This window comes from Leptinotarsa decemlineata, unplaced genomic scaffold, assembly GCF_025532065.1.
Source record: "Leptinotarsa decemlineata unplaced genomic scaffold, Ldec_3_MD MMD2_tig00005453_RagTag_RagTag, whole genome shotgun sequence".
Taxonomy (NCBI): Eukaryota; Metazoa; Arthropoda; class Insecta; order Coleoptera; family Chrysomelidae; genus Leptinotarsa; species Leptinotarsa decemlineata.
The window spans coordinates 117812-143985 of NW_027412624.1; the positions used below are offsets into that span (position 1 = coordinate 117812).

The 26174-nt window shown below is 33.0% G+C and overlaps 3 protein-coding genes across 6 annotated transcripts in view; 1 reads left to right on the forward strand and 2 right to left on the reverse strand.

Annotated features, from left to right (window-relative positions):
• LOC111506951 (VPS35 endosomal protein-sorting factor-like) overlaps positions 1 to 4658 on the forward strand; it is a 40166-nt gene extending 35508 nt beyond the window's left edge. For all 4 annotated transcript variants that reach the window (XM_074179345.1, XM_074179344.1, XM_074179346.1 and 1 more), the window contains one exon: positions 4480 to 4658. Coding sequence is in view for 3 of the 4 variants with exons in the window: in XM_074179344.1 (XP_074035445.1) it covers positions 4480 to 4566 (87 nt within the window). In the remaining variant the exon portion in view is untranslated. The remainder of the gene's footprint in view (positions 1 to 4479) is intronic.
• LOC141484272 (uncharacterized) lies at positions 1170 to 16174 on the reverse strand. The gene is made up of 7 exons (XM_074179349.1): positions 15327 to 16174; positions 14920 to 15126; positions 14758 to 14850; positions 14322 to 14518; positions 13906 to 14125; positions 12762 to 13431; positions 1170 to 3965 (listed from the first exon to the last, which is right to left on the reverse strand). Exons 1-4 carry the CDS (start codon positions 15389 to 15391, stop codon positions 14431 to 14433), a joined length of 453 nt encoding a protein of 150 aa, XP_074035450.1. The 5' UTR covers positions 15392 to 16174; the 3' UTR covers positions 1170 to 3965; positions 12762 to 13431; positions 13906 to 14125; positions 14322 to 14430.
• A 133-nt stretch (positions 16175 to 16307) lies between these two features.
• Fen1 (Flap structure-specific endonuclease 1) lies at positions 16308 to 24728 on the reverse strand. The gene is made up of 5 exons (XM_023172539.2): positions 24448 to 24728; positions 23803 to 24284; positions 17043 to 17144; positions 16769 to 16987; positions 16308 to 16642 (listed from the first exon to the last, which is right to left on the reverse strand). The coding sequence occupies exons 1-5, from the start codon at positions 24527 to 24529 to the stop codon at positions 16391 to 16393; spliced, it is 1137 nt and encodes a 378-aa protein (XP_023028307.2). The 5' UTR covers positions 24530 to 24728; the 3' UTR covers positions 16308 to 16390.
• Positions 24729 to 26174: the final 1446 nt, after the last annotated feature.

The following is a 26174-nucleotide window of genomic DNA, read 5'->3' on the forward strand; positions in this document are numbered from 1 at the left end:
GGAGTGCCAGAAGATGACAGTACTACCAACTGTCGAAAGCGCTCGCAGATAATTAATAGAAGATATAAAGCTTCAAATCCTTTTTGTAGAATTTAAAATTGAAATACTCAAGATAAAGGAAAATTAGTTGCATCAATCAAAAAAAAAATATATATGTATATATATATATATATATATATATATATATATATATATATATATATATATATATATATATATATATATACTGCTTGAGTCTCTCTCATTTCTGAACAGATTATAATAATCGAAACGTCGTGACGTAACTTGGTTTGGAATCTTTTAATTTTTATTTTGCATTTTTTGTCAATATTTTTTAATTTTCAGCTTTTATCAATATTTCAATTTTTAATTTTTTTGGTTGTTGCTTGTATGTTATTTCTTTGTAATTTCAGTTTTTTGTTTAAGAAAATTGTTAATTTCTGTTAATTTTTTTTCAGGGTTTTCAAATCAATTTATATTATAAGTCCGAGCTGATGAAATACATTAAAGTACTGCTCAAACCAAGAATCTGTTTTAGGTAGTTTACTTTTAAACTGAAAATAAGTTATCACTTGAGCGCAAGTAATGAAATGAGTAATGACAGTAATTTTATGTGCACTGTGTTTCTAAAGCTTCTGACCATATGGCAATGATTATCAATATGTTCATTTTTTGCATAATTAGAAGCATTTTCTGAGAGATCTATCACATTCTTGTAACAGTACATGATGATTGGATACACTACCTCAATTTATTCAACCACCGAGCTTCGTGTTTATTGGGAGAAGGCAATATATTTGGTTCAGCTATAGGACCATATATTTCATTTATACTCTACATTTCTCCCTCACCTATATAATAGAATTACTAAGTATGTTCGCATCCTTACCCCCTGAATATATCAGTTTTAGTAGTCAATAGGTAGATTGATGGGTGTAACTGTTACTATGTGGTAGGAGATCATTATGAAAAATGAGAATTAAAACTTCCTATGTTTCGATACCACTTTTATTTGTAACTAATGTTACTACAGTTTCGTCCTACAAGGACATCTTCAAATTCGTTTGAAAATGTCCTTGTAGGACAAAACTTTATTATCATTAGTTACAAATAAAAGTGGTATGAAAACAGAAGTTTTAATTCTCAATTTTCATAATCAATAGAAGTGATTCCGAGCAGTGGATAAGAGTAGTGCAAGGAGTATTTTTTTTTTTTTGATGAGATGTAAAACTGGGTAGCATGTAATTTTATCAGACAATGAAATCAACTTGTAAATAAATCTTCAGAACAAAAGGAAATGGCAAAATTACGATTTCCTAGATTTTTTTTAAAATCAGAACTTCTATTGAGATCATCATACAGTTTTTTTGTGGGTCCAACTTCCTCTATTATCATGACCGCTTGCTTGATGCATTCATTGATTCAGTCAGTTTACATCTCCAAACGGATAAATGCGTTCTAGTTGATGGGTTACCTTTTTCGACTAATAAGTCGAAAAAGTAGTAGTAATTAGTAATTATCAGCTATAATATCCCAAGGACATTGATAACTAACGAAATAATTTTATCACAGTTTTCGAAAGCACGTTATTTGGTAACATCCCGACGCCGAAGGCGTCGGGATGTTATAACGTGCTTGAGGAAGTTGTGATAAAATTATGAGTTATTTATCAATGTTCGAGGGATATTCGGTGAGAAATTTTTTTGCAATTCGAACAAAATTATTTATTGAACACACAGTTATTAAAAGAACAATTCGTATAATGATATTCCGTTGATCTTGCTGTATTTGCCTCGGTTACTGCATAGGTGTTTCCACGCATACTATTGATTATTTGGTTATGATGTTCCTGATCAATATTCAAATAAGGTTTTATGGAATTTCCATTATTGTGCCCAGTAATTTTCAACAATTGCTGTTCTTGAACTCCACTCTTAGCTAGTTGACTGACTGCAGTTGCTCTATTAGAGTGATTGGTTATTTTCCTCTGTTTCGTATCCAAGCCAATTGCTTCAGCAGAAGATTTCGTCCATCCGTTGATTATATTTCTACCCAGAGGCATATTGTCATACCAGTTATCGCTTCCTGTCTTCCAGTGACGATTTGGCCTTAAAAATAGTCTATTTGTCTTGATATTTGTGCCTCGTTTTGATAATAATTCAATGAATAATCTGACAGGACAAGCATTGTTATCACTATTTTGAACTAACCATTTGCTAGAGGCGCAGTTCTTTGAACCCCCTTGGCAGGTTTTACTGAAAATTGGATTATATTCTATCCTATTAGTTGGAGATCCATTGTTGTCCTTTTCGATATGAAAATAATCAACTAAGCAAGCAGCACCTTCACCACCTCTCCAAGCCAATTCCACCGCTGCTATGTGATAAAATTTGCGTAGGAGTCCTATAGGGGTATTTTCATCCCAAAAGTTTATAATTTTACTCATTTCATTTGAAGTTAATGGTACTGAGCTTGTTTTGCGTTTAGTGGGATCTGTTTGTAAATTTCTTCGTGCTGCGTCGCGTGCATTCCGCGCTTGTTTGAATGCAACACTTTTAAAGGGGTCTAGCATGATATTATACTCCTTGTAATACTTTTCTTGTAATAATTTGCTTGTTATATTCCATACGGTTTTAACAGTAGCCTCCTTAAACTCTGTGCTATCCTTTTTTCTCATATTAATCGCCCAATCCTTGAGTATTAATGCAAGCTCTTCGAGAGTACGATTTCCATCCAATTCATATTTTCTGGCGTCACAAAACTCCATAAATATTTTCCAAGTGTATTTTTTACTATTGACAGTATTTTTTGGTGTATTTTCTTCAATGATTTTGTCAATTGCCGCATCATTTTGAACACCAAAGCGAGGAAGTGACATTTTCGAAATAAATTGAATTACTGAAATGTCAAACAACTTTATTGTGTTGGTTGCTTAGCAATGTCATGACATAAGTGATAACTACCCGTGAAAACTATCCATGGGTAGTTATCAGTGTAATGATGGTTTCATTGGTTATTTCGACACACATGACTAGAAATAGACAAATTTGATAGGATAATTTTTTTGGCAAAAAATTTTCATTATAATCTACCACAGAATGCAGGATTTCTTTCAGATTTTTTTTTGTTCATACACATTCCACTGTGGGTTTTCTTCTAATATTACCAAAAGATTTTTTCACAATACAAACAAATACGTGGTTTTTGCTTTTACAGTCCCATTGCCCTCTGTTTGATCATAAATTCAACTATTATTTAATGTTGAATGTGTTTTTAGTGTGATTATTCTTGGAAACTATATACTTGGTTCTAATGTCGGTTGTAACACCTGTGATTTTATAACTTGTGCTTATGTCAATCCATTTTAAATTTTTTGGATGCCTCATTTTTTATAACAAGAATAACAGGTTTGTTAGATAAAATTTCTGATATATAGAGCCAGCCCATATATCCGAATGCATGAGTTGCAATTTTGAACTGCTTCTTAAACCCTTATCTTAATTTCCACACAATTTTTTAATTTGATTACCATTATAATAGTTGCCTTCCCCAACTTCAATACCGTCACTTGATGCTATTGTTATTGGTGTCGAATATCTTTAGACAATATTTTTGTGATTATGTTATCACACATGCAGTCCTACTCATCTGAGTACACTCTCCAGAGTTATTAACCATCGTGTCATAGTTTTCAACCAATTTTTATATTTTGAGCAAATTTTCTCTATCAATTATGAGTTGAGACTTGCAACACAAAGAACAGAGTTTATGATCAAATATGATGTGAGCTATATTTATCTTTTCATTTTTTTAAATAAATGCGGGATTTTTCTTACTTTTTTTAAATTTGACGGCTTCTGCAGAAAGGCATTGTTTTACCAAGTCGGTAGTTTTTGGGTCAAAGGTGATCCCTCACATACGAATTTACACTGTAGACAAAATGGCTGCAAGTCTGGATCATTCACCTAGAATTTTTCAAAACACGATGAGATATCGATATTTGATATTAGTGGTATATTTATCCAAATTAGTCTGGAACTGAAACAACTTGACTCTGCCCTTGTACTTGTGAACATATCTAAGGGAACATTGAAAAACATATCACGAAATTTAGTCTCAACCAATTGCAGGAAGGATTATTTTAATCTCAATTTAATATCTTACTTTGAACATTTTCATTTTGAATTAAAAATCTACTCAGATTTTGAGGTGTTTTTTTTAGTCTTGTTAGTTGGTTAGTTAGTTAGTCTAGTTAGTTGGACTTGTGTTCAAGTAGTATATTTAAATACACAACACCTATATTCATACCTGGTATTGTTTTTCAATATAAAAAAATTAGTTCGTTTTTGGCAAGTTACTGCAAATATTTAGCAGGAATAATTGATGAAAAATCATTACAAGTACTATTACAGTGGATTCGTAATCTGTTATTTTTTTTCATTATACTTTTTTCCTGTTAGTGAAATTGTGTTTTTCTAGGTGAGATCAAGAGAGTATTTGAAGCAAAAAGGTTTGGTCAGAAATGATATATGCCTTCAACGATTGGTCGAAAATATGGTAGTGTAAAGTACTCTTAATAATTTGAATAATTTTGAATTGTAATACTCTATTTTCATAAATATGTTATCTATTATGTTCAAATAAATGTTCTAAAAACAGTTGTTATTGAATGTGTAATTATAAAGATCAATGGTTTACTTGTTGTTTTGTTCATCAAATATCGATTCTTTCAAAATGGAAAAGGAAATATATTTTTAGGAAAAAATCTTATAGAAAAATGTGGGAAACCTCTGATGGGAAAAAATAATTTTGTTTGAAATGAACTGTTTACAGAAATGTGTAGCTTGTGTAAGAAGTCTCTTTCAGATGCAAACTGGAAGAAAAATCCCATTCGAAACAACTACTGTCAAATAAATGAATACTGATTTCTGAAACCATCACTTTTTCCTATTCAGTTTGTACTCCAAACATTTGTTATGGAATTGATATAGATTCATTTCACGGAAACACTACATAATCTAATATATATATATATATATATATATATATATATATATATATATATATATATATATATATATATATATATATATATATATATATATATATATATATATATATATATATATACATATATATACATATATATACAGGGTGTTTCAGAATTCGACGGACAAACTTATACCACGTCATTCCTCTTGCAAAATGATGAAAAATGAGGTAGGACATGTGTGTCCGGAAATGAGCCGTTTCAGAAATACAGGGCGTTGAAGTTGCAAAATAAAAAGACCCTTTTCGTCGTAGCTCCCGGACTAAAAGGAATAAATTAATGAAACTCAGCAAATCGATTACGAGCTAGAATGTGCTTCCTCCAGTGGTATGTTTGCTTCAGTATCAGTAGCCAGTGGCGTTCCAGCGGGGTAATAGCTTATATTTCCCCCCTTATTTTTTACGCCACTGACTTTATATCCACAACCGTCTTTTTCTTGAATTCCTTGATCAATTTTACGTAAAAACCAAATGAACATTTGCTATGAAAAAACCAGTAGTTTTCGAGAAAAATTGAGTTGAACTGATAGGTGCATTCTCATATGGGAATATTAATAATCGAGTAAAATAATCGAAAATCCAAAACCGAAATTATTTGAACTCTTTCATCATTCTACCATTCATTGTGTGCTTGAAAAATTATTCACTTCGGCAACATATTGCGGATTTTCTACCATTTTACCAACTTTTTTTGCAGATATGTTGTGAGCCCGCAGACCTACTGAATGGCTTTACCTCGAGATTTATTTTTTAATAAAATGTTCCATCCAAACGATTTTCAAAGACAATTACGAATAGTTGGCAAAACTGAACTCAGAATGTTTTATCGAATTATCTTCTCTCACTGGGTAAAAATCCAAGTTTTATCGATTAACCAAAATACCATTACTTGTTTCAACCTTAGCCATCTACAATGTTTCCTGGGCATATCTATTATAGTTTTGTTAGATAACTGTACCGATATTCTCGAGTTCTTCAGCCACTGGTTGAATAGTTTCAGAATACATTCACGTGACTTATAACAATCTTTGATCCACCTAAGCAATGAGGATTACTTTATTTACTGACAACAATAAATTTGTTAGGGGGCTGTGGAAATGAAATGAGATTCGTATGACACTTCCAAGTTAACGTAGCTATCAGAAAGTGTTTGATTGTGTATTTCGTATAATAAAAATGAATTTTACATTCGAAGAGTTAGCGGACATGCACCTTATTTATGGAAAATCGGGACGAAATGGAAGGTTGGCACAAAGAATGTATCGTGAAAATTTTCCAGTGATAGTTCCAGTGAAAATTTTCCAGAAATAGAATTCCTAGTTGGAAAAACGTTCGAAAACGTGGACAGAAGACTCAGGGAAACAGGAAGTTTTTTAATTACCAGAAGGAATGCAGGTATACAGAGAACTGTAAGAAATTATATCACAGAAGAGGAGATATTGAACTATGCTGCTGAACATCCGTCTGAAAGTAGTAGATCTATAGCTAGAGTACTGCATGTGTCTTCATCATCTGTTTGGAGGACTTTGCATGAACAGCAGTTATACCCATATCGACTGAGAAAAGTTCAGGCACTGAAACCAGAGGACTATCCAGATCGAATTGAATTTTCTCGATGGTTTTTAAGTATGTGGAGAAATAATCCGGAATTTATCAAGCAAGTGTTATACACTGATGAGGCAAAATTCACAAGGGAAGGTATTTTCAATTCTCGCAATAGCCATATTTGGGCCGAGAAAAATCCTTTTGCTATTCATCCTCATGGCCATCAAACAAAATTTTCATTGAATGTTTGGGCAGGAATAGTAGAAAACCGTTTATAGTCTATTTCAAAAGAGTGTAGAGTAATAAAATCTCATTAAGTATTCAAAAGCGCTACAGGGTGATCCGATAAATTCTGTCACTTCCCTAGTCCGCATTGCAAAATTATGTCGTTTCATAAAGAGCAGGTAGGTATCACCCTGTTTCAAGGGATTTGTCCATTGTTATCGACGGATAAATACTGAGCCAGAGGCGCGCTATTGGGATAATTGCCAAAAGAATATGCATTCATAAAAATTATATTAAAGGAAATAAAAATTTAATACAGCAGAACAGTGTTATTAAAAAAATATAAAATGTAACAAAATATATACGAACCGAAATCGGGAAATACTCACAAACACACACGAACGAACTTTACGTATTGAAACACTTGTGGGGACTTTAAATCAATTTATTCACAAAAACGACAAGAACTTTACTGGATACGTTATTACAATTTGACACTTGAACAATACTAAAACTGTGAACTTCCCTTAACGTTTAACAACACTCTATTTATACCCTAATTGAATGTTCTAGAGATTACTAGGTACAATTTTCGAGAACCTTCCGAGAAAATAATTATTCAGACTACCCTTAATTCTAAACCCTAACCTAGGCAAAAGTGTCACTGTCACTGATACACTGGTCTCTGTCCAGATTGCTTATCCCGCTACAGTATATTTACAATTCAATTAAATTATTCTACATCAGTATAGTCTTCATCCGAAGAACTGTCATCATCCCCTGGTGTTATAATTATAGGGTCAACCACCTGATCGACCAAGTTGTCCAGTTCCCACATTTTATCTTCCTCTTTTAAAACATGCTGGATTGCTTTTTGCCAGTTTTCTGATGTGATTTCCATAATGGCTTGATCAAACAATACCTTGACATCTTTCATTTTAAATGTGGTATTGTGCCTTGCAACATATCCTTTAACTTGTGCCCATATAAGTTCTATAGGATTTAATTCGCAATGATATGGCGGTAGGCGCAGCACAGTTACTTTATACTTTTCTGCTACATCTTCTACGGCATATTTCATGAAGCGAGATTTATGTTGTTTTACTATGGCTAGTAGTTCCTTCTTTACTGAATTCGTCTCAAACTGAATACCTTTATTTGACAGCCAGTTAATAATTTCTTGCTTTCTCCAAGCTGAAGTTGGTACCTTCTCTAAGCGCCTTGAATGGTAGCTTGCATTATCCATAACCACGACCGAATCAGCTGAAAGAAATTTTAACATTTCCCCGAACTAGTCTTCGAAGACATCCGAATTCATGTCCTCATGATAATCTCCCGTCCGGCACGACTCAAAGCTTAACAAACCTTCTTTTAAAAATCCGTCTTCGCTTCCAATGTGAGCAATTATAAGCCTCTTCCCTTTTCCCGAAGGCACTTTAATACCCGTCGAAAGGCCTTCTATGAAAGCTTGGCGAGAACTTGTTATATTTTTATCTTGCCACATTTTTTTGACTATATAACCTTCGTTTATCCACGTCTCATCAAGATAAAAAATTTTCTTTTGCTCTCTGCGGTACTGCTTTATAGTTGTCAAATATTTTCGTCTCCAGCAAACAATTTCATCACTTTCCAGTAATAGTGCCTTTCGATTGTGCTTTTCCCAGGCAAAATTCATACTTTTTAAAGTTTTCCATAAAATTTTTCTGGATATCAAAGGAATATCGTTATCTTGGCTTATCTCGATAAATATTTTTTCAAGAGTGGGTATTTCCTTTTTAAAATAAAACGAATGAACTTTTCTTCGAATGTCACATTTGGTGTCTTCATCTAAGATTTTTATTGGTCTTCCTGATTTTCTCTTGCATGGACTTACCTGGCCTGATATCTTTCTTTCTCGCAATAATTTAAAAATCGTGGACTGTCCAATTCCAGTCATTCGGGCACATCGCTCAACACTTTCTTGCACAGACAAACTAGGGTGATCGTGTTTTATGCAATCATATACATTTAAAATTATAACTTTTTCGCAAACAGATAGCGGAGAATTTTTTACACTTCTTTTCTTTGGAGTAAATGTCCCCATTTTATAACTTTTTCACTATTTCTATATCACAATATCACTGTACGTTTAATTGGTGTAGTAACAATTACTATTATAACTCGAATGTTTAAGACACAATTACAATATATTTAAACCCTTTTTCTTAATTACCTGGGTTTAATAGGTATTGCATGATTGGTGGGCAGGGTCAAAAAGGGATTATTATAATGACATGGCACCTCGGAACTAAGTGTTAACCCTTTTTTGAGAAATCATGCTCAAGTATATGAACCCAAATTGCATATTAAATAAGTTTACAAGAACCACTAAAATTAATCTTAATCTTTTTTTAAGAAATTTTACTTACCTAAATACATGTAGGTACTTAGTTTTAGACCAAATTACTTCCCAAAAATGGCCTTTTATTATTATCTATGTCTGTAATTTTTAATTTACTTTAATTATTAAGTTTAATAATCCTAAGATTTGCCTACGCCCATGGACGACAACGAAATTCAGGCAAATTTTATGACACTTCATGATTTAATACTCTACACTCTTTTGAAATAGACTATAGTTGGTCCTTATCTTTTACCAGATAATTTGAATGGGGACAATTATAGCACTTTCTTGGGAGAAGTATTGCCTGAATTGTTAGAAGATGTTCCTCTGAATATCCGGAATGGAATGTGGTTTCAGCACGACGGTGCTTCTGTTCATTTTTCGTTAGCTGCTAGAGAGTACCTAAATCGGAAATTCGGTGACAATTGGATTGGTCGAGGTGGACCCCACAAATGGCCTGCCAGATCACCAGATTTGAATCCTGTTGACTATTTTCTTTGGGGTCATATGAAGTCACTGGTTTATGAAACAGAACCAAAAAGCCAAGAAGAATTATTCGCCCGCATTCAAGCTGCATCGATAACGATTGCCAAAAATTTAGAATCATTTGAAAAAGTGCGATTTTCTATGTTGCGCCGTTGCAGATCATGTATAAGTGTTGACGGAAAAAATTTCGAACAATTACCCTATTGATTATTCATCAGATGTTCTCATTATTATTCAAAAGCACATTTGAATTTTCAATGTAAATTTCAAAAAGAAATTCGTGTTTATGACTCACTGTTCTAGAATTTCAACAGTATTGTTTCTTATCACATTATCTAAACTATGTGTAGAGAAGGTATATTTTGAACATGATATTTCTACTCAAAGATGAATTATGAGTACCGACATCCAACTAAGAGTTATGTAATTAGCTGTAAATAGACAACTTCCATTTCTTCATTTATTTAAAAAACTTCATTTACTGACTAGAGTTAGCGAAGATCTTATCAGATGGTTATTCAAATAAATTGACTTCTTCCAAATACATTTCTTTTTTTCAGGCGTATAATTAGAGTCTACTGGTAAAATTTTGTTTTTCGGCTTCATCTGTGAAAATTTGAAAACACTGTATACTTTGAGAATGTTTTTCATTTTCTTATTAATGAATATTCTTCAAGATATTTACGATTCTACAAAGAGAAGTGTGATTTCACGAATGGGAAAGACAGGATAATTGTGAACAAAAAATAATTTTCCCAAAATCCAGAATAATGGTGTTATTTTAGGATTATTGGAGCCTAACTCAGTCGAGATTCCGAATGATCGCAAATTTTATTTGGGGTCACTTTTTTTCAGATCACAAAGTCACTCGGAGATCTGAGAACAATGAAAACATTTCAACAATGAAATCTATTGACAAGCACGAAAATAAGCCTCAAGAGTTATGATTTGTCATTACAATATGCTAAACATAACAAAAATTGGTACGATGATAGAAAACCCACAATAATTACCATCACTTGCAAGCGCTAAATTAATGGTAAAATCATAAAAGAGTTCAAATAATTTTGGTTTTGGAATTTCGATTATTTTAATCGATTATTCCCATATAAGAATGCACGTATCAGTTCAACTCAATTTTTCTCGAAAACTACTGGTTTTTTCATAGTGAATGTTTATTTGGTTTTTACGTAAAATTGATCAAGGAATTCAAAAAAAAGACGGTTGTGGATATAAAGTCAGTGGCGTAAAAAATAAGGGGGAAATATAAGCTATTACCCCGCTGGAACGCCACTGGCTACTGATACTGAAGCAAACATACCACTGGAGGAAGCACATTCTAGCTCGTAATCGATTTGCTGAGTTTCATTAATTTATTCCTTTTAGTCCGGGAGCTACGACGGAAAGGGTCTTTTTATTTTGCAACTTCAACGCCCTGTATTTCTGAAACGGCTCATTTCCGGACACACATGTCCTACCTCATTTTTCATCATTTTGCAAGAGGAATGACGTGGTATAAGTTTGTCCGTCGAATTCTGAAACACCCTGTATATATATATATATATATATATATATATATATATATATATATATATATATATATATATATATATATATATATTACGTGTCACGTTGTTTGTCCGCGATGGACTCCTGCACACAGTGGTGCAGTTTGTTCCAACTTGAAAGATAGGATAGCTTACATCTTAATTTATAGTCGCAATATTCATTTATTGAAAATTATTTGACATTCCCAATTATCTGTTAACTCCAAACGGTTTTAACAGATGGCGATATCTATTGACTGGATTGAGTAAGTAATCAATAGATGGCGCTGCTATGTTAAACCTACAAACATGTCATCTGTTTCTGTTTTAAAATCTGTTTTTCCGTTAATCAGCTACAATTCAATAGCATAACCACGACGTGTTATTGAGGCTAAAGTATAAGTTAAATCTATTTTGTAGTAAACGAAACACAAACTTCTACTACTAACTTTGATGCTTTAGTGAGGTTTCGATATTCCTTTCTTATAAGCAGTGTAGAGGTAGTCTCATCATTTTCATCAAATAAAAGTGACTTACATCTAAACCATGAAACAATATTTTCCAGGCTCCTCGACACATAACCCGCCATATAACAAACAATATCATTAACATAATCTGTTAAACACAAAGCAGAAGAATGGAGAAAATCCAACGCTCGTATGTCTTCACTCAGTTTATTCTCAAATATTGCTTGGTCAGTAGTCGAAGAAAGATCTTCTCCATTCTCACTGATGGTAACTCGACCACTGTTACAAAATAATATCGAGGTTGCAATCAAGTTCAAAGAATTTCCCGTATCTCCAGCTTTTATTTCTGAATGAACTATCAACCTTTTATAAGCTGCCTCAAATTGTCTAGTAGTTGGATTGTTATTGAATCCCCCACGACTTCTAACTGCTCCAAAGAACAATTCAACATGATCCTGGGATAATTTATAAGTTAGAATATATTTCAGTTTTCCAGATTCGACATAAGATTTGTAAAGGCCTTTGAGGATCTCTATACAAATAAGAAATCCTAAAAAACCAATTTTTCTCTTTGATTTCAATACCTCAACTTTTCCTGTAGACAGATGCAATATATATTCGTTAATAATGTCAAGATAGTCGAAAAATTGCTTACTCGTTACAGGAGACAAAGGTTTTTTATAATTATATTTAGCAAATCTATTTTTTGCATTGAAAATGTCGAATAAATCATTGAAGTAACGGGCGAACAATGCAGTTGCTTCCGCTCCTTGGAATTCAGGCAGTAATAAATCTTTACATAGATATATCAAAGAATCTGCTACACTTTTACTTAGCGTTTGTGTGGCGATTTTTACTTTCATTTTTTCTCTAGTCCACAGTGTGACGTTTTCGCAGTTTTGTTGCAGCATGTAACCCCTCATTATATTGAATGTTAACTAATTTGTCAAAATAATCCCAACTCACTTGATTTTTATCAGAGTCTTGCAAGTTCTTATAAGATCCCAAACAATTTCTTACCAATTTTATCATATGACATGGATCTAGAAATAAATATACCTTTTCCTTCGTAACAGGATGATTAAAATTAGTTTTCATTGGTGAAACATTGAAATCTGCTCCCAGAATTGAAGCCATCTTGAAATTGGCTGCAGTACCATCAAATGTTATAGAGGACACAATTACCCCAGTTTCATCAACCAACTCTAAACATTTCTTAACAAAACCAGCTTTGTCAGATCCAGAAAGACCATCTAAAAGAAAATATCCAACAGGTACATTCCAACAACTGTTCAAACAAACTAGCATAAACACCAACACTTCTTTAGCCTCAGGAAGTTGATCGCTATCCAAATCAGTACCAATATCTACATACCCACAAAACTTTTTGCCAGTCCATTCAACTTGTTTTCGAATGGACATTTCATCAAAAATTAAATTACAAATAATATCACATTTTTTTTTGTTTAGCTGCATCAACTTTCAGTTTCAATGCTGTTAACGCTTCTTTTGTCCACCCAGGAGCACCATCAACTGATTGGTACCATTTTGATAAAGTTGTCGGGTGCGGTAAAGAATTATTGAATGTCGTCCTAACATAATTATATGCCTTAGTAGAATAAAAGCTCAGAGTTAGAGCAAATGATCTAAGTGCTGGTGTATTATTTTGAGTTCTGGGACCCTTAAGCATCCTTTTGAAAAGTTCAGATGTTGACTCTGACATAGAAGCCTGCAACAAAAAATATGCTAGATGTCATAATCGAGTATGTATGAATTCAAAAGAACATAAAATAGTAAGTTGCTGTAACTTTCAACTTCTCAGAATGAGTCGATTATTCATAAAAGAAAACTTTTGTTTTAATTCCTTCACAGATTGTTGAGATGATAAACAAAATAAAAATTTTAGAGTTAGTGTAAAAAAAGGAGTTTTTGTATATGTTTAAACTGTACCCATAATGCTACTTGAAATGAAGTGTATAGAAAAACATAAACACAAAACCCAATATATCCCATAATGCGCTACGTATTATAGTACCGAAAATTTTTCAATCACTTCCTTATGACATCAAAGATGACTATTTCATTATCATTATCATATTTTCTGCTCGGCAAAGAAGTTCATGAGCAATCAACCCTACAAAAATCTATAATTTTCATACAATTTGTTGTGGTGGTGAAACGGATTGAAACCTTATTAACTCACTCTCAATGAACTTTCACAATCTTCACTGACCAAAGATTTAGCTTTCAAATGGTTTATCAGTGAATTCAAGTTTGTCACCTTGGACCGCAGTCTCCGCACTGACTGTTGTAAAGTTCTAATTTTAGTTTTCTGGCCTGTCAAGATTTTTTTCATTGTTTTCAGATTTCTTCTGACCTTACGAGGAGTTGAAAAATCACTGGTAGCTAGGTCATCAGGAGCTCTGAAATGAATATAAATAAAATTCAGTTTTTTTTCAAAAACTGTTCATCTTTTTGACGCATTATTGAACGCATATTGTTACTATTGACGGATACAGATTTGGGAATCGTGGTTAAAATTAGCTTACAAATACAGCTAACCCATTGCTTGTGATAACTTCTTAAAACTATTTCTCTGTTAGATTATTTTTCACTTACTTTCTCTTCTGCAAATTTGTGAGCGAGTCTGTTTCCTTTTCTGTGACTAAGTTATGGATTAGTTATTTCTGATGCAGTCAATGTTTCTGAGCTAGAATCAATACATTTTTCATATTCTCCTTTTGAATGTGTGCCCATTTCTGGAGTCACGAGTATGAGATATTTCGGTCTGATGAGTCTGCACATTGCTTCTTAATCTAAAAATTATAGAATGCTCAGATTGGGCCAATTTCTAAATGGAAAACACTATTCGTTTCAAAATCCCACAGGAAACATTGGAACCAATTCAGTTTTCCTTTGATATTTTTTTTAGCACTAAGAGTCAAAATTCCATGAGCATAAAAGATCATTATTTGATTATTAGCACAATACCAGAAGCAGAAATAGTTATAAAAATGAGCCTCAATCATGTTACACCACCTGGATTTGATCTTACCTCTTTAGTGGAGGGCTATCAATAGACGTGTCAACTTCCAAAAAATTGTTTTCTGAAGCTGTACCTGTTGAATCTGTAGATGAGTCATCCTTTCTGAAAAAAGTTAATTATGTTTCGAAAAAATATTGTTAGAAAATGATAACCGTTGAATGATTACTATACCTTGAAGTTGGAGGAATATACTCTTGATTAAAAGACAAAGGACGGGCGCCTTTTTTCAGGAATATTTTTCCACTGGGTTTCACTTCAAACGCTTCTCCCTCAAAATGAACGGAACAAATTTTTGCATACTTTAGAGTATTTTCGGGGCATTGCTTCAATCCCAAATTCTCAAACCAAACTGCTCTTTCATTGGCATCAGTTGGAAATCTGAAAATGTTTGCTCTTTATTCATTAATACGTGTAGATAGAAATTATTAGAATTTGTATATTTAAAATGTTTTCATCTGAAAACATTGCATTTCACTGCATGCCATGCAAAATGAATTTCGGTTTCATTTTGAAGTACCTATCTATAGCAATTCGAAACTCATTGTGACGCCTATGAGCAAAAACCTGTATTCACTCACCTGTGTAAGGTCAATTTTTGATTAGAACATTGGGATTGCTTGCAAACCCAACAGTAAAGCACCATTATTAGTTTCTATCTATTATTTAACTATATATAAACCAAACAGAGTAACAGATTCACTATTTTCAATAAATATCACAAAGCAAAGTATGTCAACACGAAGTGGAGGGAAACAGTAAACACTCGAGGATAACATAGACAAACAGAACAAGGCAGCAGTGTTGCCAATGGGAATTGTACAAAATGCATTCCAACCTGTCGCCGATGTAATTACATATTCTATTCAATCAACTGTTTCTCTTTCCCTCTCTCTCTCTCACTAAATATATCAATATAAAGAGAGATATCCAAAATCCTTGCAGAATATTGAAAGTCCTTACAAATTCCTTGCATATCTTTATTACTGCATTTTAGTTTCTGAATAATCGGATTACTTGCAAATGCAGTAATTACTGGCAAATTGGCATCACTGCAAGGCAGGTAGTAGGCTTCCAAACGACAAATTCGACAGTGTTGCCACGAGTTCACTTGTAACGAACTGTGCCGATTTATATGATAATGACAAATATTTTCGAAGTGAATGTGACACTAGTTTAGGTTCTGAAATGTTTGATGTCTATTTTAACCTCATGATAGAGGTCATAACTTCATGCTGTTGAATGTAATTTGTTAGTTTTGAAGTTCCGCACAGCATTGGTGATATTAAAGAATTATCATGGATTCAATATGGCAACGTCCATATCCACATCGTGATCTTAGAATGCTCCCATTCACCGGCTTCATTTAATGAGGTAAATAACTGAGTCCATTTATTTATCTACGTCCATGGACAAAGTATATCTGATTTTCTTCATCTCCTGAAGACGCCAACTTGGTTGGTGAAGCATATTGCGGTTCTGGTGTTTGGGAATATTATGGTTATATTTACTAAAAATGAATATTTCACCAATAAACTATCATATTATAATAACTCAATATATAAAAGTAAAGATATGTAAGATTTTATTGAAAAAAAAAATTAAAAATGAGCCTGATTTTTATAAATAGTGAATCAAATATGTTTCACTTTCCTCTCCCTTTTCCTTTTCCCGTATTTTTCCCCCTTTTATTTGGTGTATTTTTTTTGTCTTCCACCTTTCTTTTGGCAGGAGTTGTAGAAAGAAGAGTGAAAAATCCATCTAGTCTTCCCTGAGTAGTTCCAGTTCGAGCTTTCATGAGTTTTTTACAGCCATTTCTCACCCTTTCTTCATTAAAATTTTTATCACCACAGAGATATTTGACCATGCCTTCCTCATCTGGATCACTCCATTTCAGCTGAAAAATTATTTTGGGTCATATATTTATTATTGATCCATTAAAAATCGATATCAAAGAATAGAATATCAATTCTATATTTTTGAATAATGTGTAATTTCCAAAAATAGTAAAACATTCAACAACCTCAATTGTTTCAGGATCCATAACTTCAGGATTTTTGAACAATTCTCTTGCTTCTTTGTAACACCAGTTTTCTGGTGGCGAATATTTATCTTTATTTAAAGCTTCCAGAATAGCTTCAATTGATTTATGTTTCTGAATAAGTTCTATAGCTCTCTTTGGACCAATTCCTTTAATACTGTCTGTGTAATCACATCCTAATAAAATACACAGATCCATGAACTAAAAATAATATAATTGCAATTATGTTAATTTTGGTAATATTATAAAAACTAACTTCGTGTTGGTTTAACTTGAGGCCGTCAAGTACTTTATCCAAGTGAATTTCTTGAATAGGCACCTTTCTAGCTTCACTGAAGGTTAGATGACGTAAAACTACCTGTAAAAAACAAGTATGCCTGTTTGATTATTTCATCAACTTTGAAACGATTATAACAAAGTCAAGAATAGAATCTATTTTCAGTGTTACTATCTTCATTCGGATTTGAAGGTCGTCGTAGTTTGGAACTGCATCCTTACGTTTCGCCAGTACGAGAGGCTGGTTTCTTCAGAGGTTTATTCATCTTGATCATTCCCGGGTGAATAATCAAGTCGAATAAACCTATGAAGATGCCAGCCACTCGTACTGGCGAAACGTTAGGATGCAGTTCCAAACTACGACGGCTTTCAATCTTGAATAAAGATAGTAACACTGAAAATCTCTGCTGCGAGAGCCTTAACCAATTCATTAGAATCAACTTTTTTTGGTCTTTTACAATTAAATCGGTGCATGAAATGACAAAGTTAATACAAAAATCAACATAACAAAGTTGATGACAAAACCAGCAACTTGTATAAGCCAGTAAGATGGGCACTTGGAGTATTAACAGAATAGAAGCCGTGTTTGGGTTAACATCTGTTTAATTGTTCATATAAACTTCAAGGTTACTCATAGATATTTAGAGTATTTTTTTTCTTGGGTGTCAAGCATCAACTGCTTGGTCATTAGCCTCGTGTTCTGGGTAGTTAATAACTACCCGAGTCACCTATGAAGCATCATGGCTATTTGCAGTCCGGCAGTCATGTAGCATTGCAAAATCATTCCAACTTCAACTGGATGAATTTTCTTGAAACTTACTAACGACCTTTCGCTTGTACGTCTGACACGTTGCCACCACTATTCAGAGTGTAATATGATGAGATATTCAGTCGCTTTTGTGAGTAAATAACTGACAGAAGTGTAATACTTTTGATAACATTATTTGTGAATATTATAGAAAAACTAGTCAAGAGGAGACTAGTAAATTTCCTTAAAAAAACAGTTTGGTTTCAAAATTGACACATGATGTTATTTTATAATTTCTGTTAAACCTAAAACGGAAATAAATGAAGGCGTCAAGTAGGTCGGTAAAATGCTCATCGAGAAAAATGTTGAAGTTTTGGTATGAGGATATTAATATTTCGAAATATCATTCTCTTCCAACTACCTACATAGTAGGGTGTGACAAACGTCTGTCGAAAACTTTCCCTGCTAATACCACGCTGGGTATTGAATTATATCCGACAGACATTTATGCAGCAGCAGCAGGACCATGCTGAAATTATTCAAGTAAATCATCTGCAGACCTCGGTTTCGAGGTATTGCCACTCGTCAGTACAGGAAAGATCCTACCCAGACAGCAAAGTGTCTGGGACTAGATTAATTTCAACACGGCTCCGCTACATATATGAAACCTTCGTCTGAGAGAAAGATTGTTAACTAGTAACAACTCTATCTCGTGAACAAAGCCCCATGCGGGAAGGAAACATCCCATAGACCAAAACTCTAACAGAAATCAAAAGTGAAAACTATCGAGGAGAGATACATACGTATGAGGAAATAATCATTTCGAAATATTCTCTCCCAACTACCTACACAGAGGGTGTGGTAAACGTCTATCGAAAAACAACTACTTCCCCTGCTAATACCACGATGGATATTGAATTATATCCGCAGATGTTTCTCGTTCATCCAGCAGCAGGACCATGCTGAAATGATTCAAGTTGATCACCTGCAGACGGCGTTTTCAAGGTATTACCTCTCGTCAATACAGGAAAGATCCTACCCAGACAGCAAAGTATCTCGGACTCGATTAATTTCAACACGGGTCCGCTACATATATCAAACCTTCGTCTGAGAGAAAGATTGTTAACTAGTAACAACTACATCTCGAAATAAATTTCGAAATATCATTCTCTCTCCCAACTACCTACACAGTAGGGTGTGGTAAACGTCTGTCGAATAACTACTTCCCCGGCTAATACCACGCTGGATATTGAATTATATAATTTTGGTACATGGGATGTTTTCCCTGTTTGGGGCTTTGTTCACAAGATGAGGTTGTTGATAGTTAACATCTTTTTCTCTGACGAAGGTTTCATATATGTGGAGGAGCCGTGTGGAAATTATTCGAATCCCAGACACTTTGCTATGTGGGTGGGATCTTTCCTGTAGTGACGAGAGGTAATACCTCGAAACCGCGATCTGCAGGTGATCTTGAATAATTTCAGCATGGTCCTGCTGCTGGGTGATTCGGACACATCTGCGAGACTAGCCTCTGTGAGAAATCTTGCATAAATGTCGTCGGATATAATTCAATAACCAGCTTGGTATTAGCCGGGGAAGTAGTTGTTTACCACACCCTACTGTGTACGTAGTTGGGAGAGAATGATATTTCAAAATTCATTTCGAAATATTTATTTCCTTAAACGTATGTATCTCTCCTCGATAGTTTTCACTTTTAATTTCTGTTGGAGTTCTGGTGTTTCGAAATGGTGCCCGTTTTGGATTAATTCTACGCCAGGAGTTCCAATTCTACTTTTCATAGGTTGCCCTTGATAACAATATTATTTTTATCCCAATACCATCATCAATGGACGTAGCAAAAGTAAGAATAAAAAAAATAATTGTATTCACACTAAAAAAAGATTGGAACTAGTTTTTTCCAATGAGGAAATTTGAAATTAAATATTAGGTTATACCTATGTTATATCAGATACAGCGAAAAAGTTGAGAACAAGTTCAGAATATTCATGATGAAACAACCTTTACACAATTCTTGTTATAACATTTATTGACAAATTTTATCTCAGACACCAATTAACAAATAGTTTATGTTCAATAATAATCATAATAATAAGCCATTTATTTCCAACAGGTACATCAACCCAATTATGAGAAAATGCAATGTAGAAATATCAATATAAATATATTGTAACTAACTCAACTGAATATTTTCGTCCAAATATTTTTATTTTTTCGATAATTTCAACATTTGATTAGTTTTCATTTCAATTGTTCTTCCATAGATTTCGAATCCATTAACACTTTCTTTCAATAGACAAGTTGATGCTCTGTGTAAAAAACTCAACAAGCTGTACTTTGCATTTATTACTCTGAAATCATAGGCACCACCTAGTAAACCTATATTATTCTTTAATATACAGTATCATTAGTAGTAACATCATCGTGTGGGGAAGAGCTACAGACACATGCAGAATTTTCATATCACAAAAAAAATTCATAAGGTTAATATATGATTTGGACTATAGAGAAACGTGCATAAACACGTTCATTGAAAACCATATCCAACAGTAACATCTATCTATCTCTACAAATTATTAATATATACCCATCAGAATGCTAAAAATATGAATAGAAACAGTGACTACCATGAATATGATAACAGACAGAAGAATGACTTCCATTTGCACCACTTGCAAAGAAAGCAACATATAATAAAGAGCCCTCTATATGCTGGAGCACATTTGTTCAATCTTTTGCCTGAAGACTTGAAACTCATTACCAATATGAAATATTTCAAACTATCTTTGAAAAGTTTCTCATCCGCCATGCCTTTTATTCATTAGACGGATATAAAAAACGTGCGACTAGGCAGTTTTGTTTCAATGTATTTTAACATGTGTTTATATTTAAATATTTTATATTTTATTTTATTCTTATTATTCTTAATCAATTTCAAACGACTAGAATGTTTGTGATGTTTTTTTTCTTAATGTTTATATCCAATGAGAAGTTTTTCTCTCTTTATGTAGGGTGACTTATCTCATGTTGTAAAGCAACCATAAGAGATTAAATAAATATCTATCTATCTATCTGTTGAACAATGGAAGTTCAAACTTGTAACAATTCAATGTTCATCTGGTAAATCTTTTGGTGGGGAGATTTTACAATAACCGACTTCAATGTATTGAGTACCAGCTCATTCTTATGACACCAGACAGAAAATGGGTCAATGACTGTTTCCATTTCATAGATGAATTGCTCTACATTGCATCCAGATTCTGTCATAGTTGTATCGTTGGCAAGCATAAGTATATAGACTTCTGCTTTGTGCTGTAGAAGGTATTTGACAAAAACAGAGGACCAAGAACTAAACCTTGTGGCACCATTAAATGTTACCATCATGAATCTGTTTGTCATCTAGGATTTTTAACCAATTTATGAAATTATCTGGAAATCCTAATGATATTAGTTCTACAGCTAAGAATTCAGTGCACACTATCAAATGCCTTTGATAGGTCGAAGAATAATGAAAGGATATATTCCTAGCTGTCAATCTCCTTATAAATATCTGTTTAAAATCTGTGTTTCCTTTAATCAACTTCCCTCCTCCCCGACGAACGACGCCCCTCAAAAGTCGAACGTTATGAGAGTTAAGGATTAACGAAGTCTTACCTTTAAACGTGCGATTCCTAGCACAAGTAGCTATTTTTACCGATCTTTGTTTGAAACAATGTTGACCAGTGCATAATAAATCGTTTTTCTTCAACTGGTCCACAAGTCTTTTAGCAACTACCGTCTCAATCAGTTTATGAAGCAAAGAGGTATGCCTATAGGTATCAGAATAATATCTATAATTTTCATTATTATAATATACAATAAAGTAAACCATGTCAACATAAAGAATACAGAAATAGTTGAAAATTAAAAAAAATATATAATCATACATATCACGAATAACTAGTTTTTTCTGCTCATCATCAGATTTTAAAGTTGAAATTAATAAAACAAATTTTCACAAATTTAAGAAATTCCAGATAAGACTAATAACTACTTCTTATTTTGAGATTGGAAAATATTTAAATGGATACATGATATTAGAATTTTCAATAATAGAAGAGATATATTTTAGCTGAATGTATCATTGTGTTGCATTAGCAGAATGTTCAACGAAACATTCTCATAATAATTCTTCAGATTCCGAAACAATAGTGCTTTTCTGCAGAAGTGAAATACCAATTTTTTTTTTAAATTTTCATTACGTCCTAGTTCATTGTTAATAATTTCCCATAACAGTTTTCAAATTCCTTGCATTTCTCAATTATTTGTGTAATTTACAAGTTTTCAAATGTTGTTATACAGTGTAACACACTTAAGATGAAGACACCCCTGTATTTTTAGTCATTTTTGAAAGCAGATATTTCATTTTTGGTACAGGCATATACCTTCATGGGCCGTACATTTCGCAATACTTAGTCTGAGTGACAACCTTAAACCCAGCTTACTGCGTTCCTGCGAAAATTCTCGATATTTTGCTTCGCATTGATGATACCGAAATAAGTTATTTGAAAAAGTTGTGTGGAAATCGATTTTTACCCTACATACCGAATTTCAACGCAAAATTCGATTTTTTTGGTAATGTTCATATCCAAGTCCGATTTTCAATTCACAAGACATCCTAACAACTTTCTTGATAATTTTAAATATTAAATAAGTCCTGCGTAATTTGATGTCTTGATTACAAAAAAATATCACCCACCAATTTATTAAATTTAAATATGAAGTAAAAGTAAAGATGCTTAAATATTTTGAAGTTGGCAACATTATTTTAATGTAATGGGGTTGGCAATGAAATAATAAATGTTCATAGGTTGGTAATTCTAATAAATTTTACCGCCGTTTAGTTTTTTTTTTCACTAAGTATAATCTAAATCGTTGTAAGTATAAACTCAAATTGCTGTGTGCTTTTTATCAAAAAACTAAAATGGTTAAACGTGATTGTAAAAATTCTCATAACGCTTTTTGCTATATTTGTGGTAATTTTGTAATTAAAAAACATCAAAGGAACATTACTGACTGATTTCATTAGTTCGGACTTTCATTGTCTAATATGATATAAATTAATTTGAAATACCTGAAAGAATCTGTAAGAAAATAAAAAAAAGAGATTATATGAAAAATAACAATTATACCTATTAAGAAAAAAACCGTCTTCGGGTGATAACGTTATCACCCAAAGACAATTGTGGATACTAACAATTGAAACATCATGAAGTAACTTGGTTTGGAATCTTTCAATTTTTAATTTTCATTTCTTGTTAATAATTTTTTAATTTTAATCTCGTGTAAATAGTTTTTTTTATATTTTTTGGTTGTTGCTTGTATTTTATTTCATTGTAATTTCAGTTTTTTTCTTAATATAATTGTTATTTTTCAGATAATTTTTTTAAATTTTTTTACAGATTCCTTCAGGTATTTCAAATCAATTTATATATTAGACAATGGAAGTCCGGACTAATGAAATGCACCACGAAACATTGTCAACTACCTTCAAACAAACATTATGGACTTTGCATATTTTGGTATGGAAATCAGTAATCAAGACAAGTGTGGGTTCCTCACAAAGTGTTTTATGTCTGTGTCAAGGATTTAAGGAAACGGTATGAAAGAGAGAAGATAGCTTTTAAATTTGCGGTACCCATGATATGGAGAGAAAAAAATCATTTAGATGATTGTTATTTTTGCAGTATAGAAATGGATATAAGTCTAAAAATAAAAGAATTGTGGTGTATCCTAACGTTACATCTGAACCAAGCTTTCCTGTTCCTGTGCCCCCTGAGGTTATTGGTGATATTTTACAGTGTAGTCCCGAACATAACTTACTCAGAACACGAAACTAATGACTATAGTAGTTGATGCCATTGGCACCAAGAAAACGAAAATTGTGTTGAAACTAATGTCAAGTAACAATGTTATACAAGATTGCTGGTATTACCTTTGATCCAAAAGTCAAAGCATCCATATCTTCAGTAGCTGTAGCATATACTTTGCCAGCTTTAACCATAGCTGCACATTGTGCTTCAGCTTCACAGGGTGCATCAATGTATGGCACCCCCATTAGTGTCAGCAATTGTTTAGCCTCCTCAGAGTGATGTTTAGTAACTTTAACAAGTCTTCGGTTGAATTTATCCATTTCAGCAGCATCTCCAGCTTCAGTAGCCTTATCCAGAGCCTTTTGAGCTTCATTGCGTTTTTCCTGTCTCTTACTCAACTCGCCCGATTTCATTTCAGGTGGTTTACCATCGAAAACATAGACTGGCTTGATACCGTTTTCAATTAATCTAATAGTTCGATAAAACGTTCCTAGTAAATGAGATGTTGTTTCACCATCTGCCGAAGTTAGCTGAGCACCTTCTGTTCTAACGGCGATTAGAAATTGATAGAGACACATTGAAGCATCGATGGCTACTTTTCGACCTGGTTATAAAAATAAAATGGCAAATGTTTGCATGCTTACAATCTCAACATAATGTTTTAATTAGTAAACTAACATAACAAGTTAGAATATTTATTGAATACTGTAAAATTCCGAATTATTTGGATATGAGTATTTAAATAATATATATCTTCAGTTCCTTACCAAAATACGTTTTGAGTTCCGTATCTTTAAGAGCTTGAGGTGCTACATCTGCAAGCAACTTTGATAGATTCAAAATACCCATGTTACAGAGATTTATAAATACACTATTTCCCAAAAAATATACTACTTGCTTTATTATATCAATCAGAGACAACCAACTTGTCTCTGTATCAATAAAAATGTATATTCATTTTATGTTTTATATTTCATTCCCGCAATTTTAAGAAACACAGCTATTACTGATAGCAATGTTGCCAAGAGTAGAGTTTACTCTCAAGAAGGCTAAACCACAGTATTCAGTATTCCGTGACTATTGACTATACGTGACTAGACTATAGTTACGACCGTGGCTAAGAAAAGATGCATAGAAACCCTGGCGTTAAACCGATTACCTTTCGTTTTATCCTCGGAGTAATAATAATACATAGAGTTGCCATGCCTATACCAATACAATGCATGTACTTTGAAACGGGTGTCGTACTATCCTTTTCTGTACAACTTATGGGCGTGGGGGATTGGCGGGTAATAAGAGGTTGTGGAGAGTTTGTTTACATTTGAAATAAGTTGGACCATAAAACAGTGGCGGTTGATTTAGTTAATAATCGGAGGGATATTATATATTTATAAAATGAATCATTTCAGGTGAAAATGTTATTCATGTCAAACCAGTGTTAAATCTGTTATTGCTCACTAATTTACGTCATAGAAAGAATATGATTTCCGTTTTGGTTTTTCTTTCTTTGCACGAGACTTTCGAGTTGCATACAGACAGTATTCAATAAGAAATGACGGTTGTCATTTTTTTTATCTCTTTTTGGTTGGGATATGTCAAATCATGAAATAATATAAACCTTAATTCAAAAACTTTATTTATAAAAAGATCAAAAAATTATCATTGAAAACATCAAAAATATCCACTTTTATGATGTCGGTCCACAAAGACCCCTAGATACCAAGTTCGAATGAAATCACAGAATAATATCAAACCTCAATCGTAATTATAAATATTCATAATTTCTAATCGAAAATTATTTATATCGGACCTCACAAACCTTACCACTTGTTTATCAAATCTGAGAATAAATCATTTGAAATAATGTAATTTCATCCCAGTAAACCATGCACTTTATTATAAAGCCATACATAAATAAAAATCTAGCAATAATTTTTTATAACTATTGCAAAATGACCTACAAATTAAATTTAAAAACATAAACATCGAGAAAAAAAAATCTAGTAGGTGATAGAAAAACTGGCCCCATTTTCATAATCATTAATAATAAATCAGATTTCTTGTAGGAACTAGTAGATGAACAAAGAGACTTCTGGCGCAAATGGGAGTGGGGGAAACGTCATCCACATCACCGCTCAGGCCCTTTTGAGACTCCGCATCACCCCTCGAGTCCCATTGTCACGTTTCAGTCACGTGTTCCTAATTAAAAAAGTTTATAGTTATGAGAATCGAACCCAGGACGTCCGCGTGATAGACATTGTCCTTAGCCTCTACACCAATGTAAGACATTGAAAGTAACGGCAAATGTTGGGTATTTATAGCGTTAGTTTGGGACCGAAATTGACTCATTTTATAAACTTGACCGCATTTTTTTGATTTCCGTAGAATGTTAGGGAAGTTGTAATCGTCATTATCATGTTGAAGATAGGAAAATATACTTAGATTTGGGAAAGAATTAATATTTCATATAAAGATGTGTAAGAGCGAGAGACGC

What these genes read in the sequence shown, in the direction of transcription:
- LOC141484272 (XM_074179349.1), bottom strand. Translation starts at nt 15,391, where the DNA reads ATGGTGCTTTACTGTTGGGTTTGCAAGCAATCCCAATGTTCTAATCAA. An exon ending in CAAAAATTGACCTTACACAG is followed by an intron (nt 15,127 to 15,326) that starts GTGAGTGAATAC and finishes AAACATTTTCAG; the next exon opens with ATTTCCAACTGATGCCAATG. An exon ending in GATAGCCCTCCACTAAAGAG is followed by an intron (nt 14,519 to 14,757) that starts GTAAGATCAAAT and finishes TATAATTTTTAG; the next exon opens with ATTAAGAAGCAATGTGCAGA.
- Fen1 (XM_023172539.2), bottom strand. Translation starts at nt 24,529, where the DNA reads ATGGGTATTTTGAATCTATCAAAGTTGCTTGCAGATGTAGCACCTCAA. An exon ending in TCAAGTTAAACCAACACGAA is followed by an intron (nt 16,988 to 17,042) that starts GTTAGTTTTTAT and finishes TATTATTTTTAG; the next exon opens with TTCATGGATCTGTGTATTTT. An exon ending in TGGATCCTGAAACAATTGAG is followed by an intron (nt 16,643 to 16,768) that starts GTTGTTGAATGT and finishes ATAATTTTTCAG; the next exon opens with CTGAAATGGAGTGATCCAGA.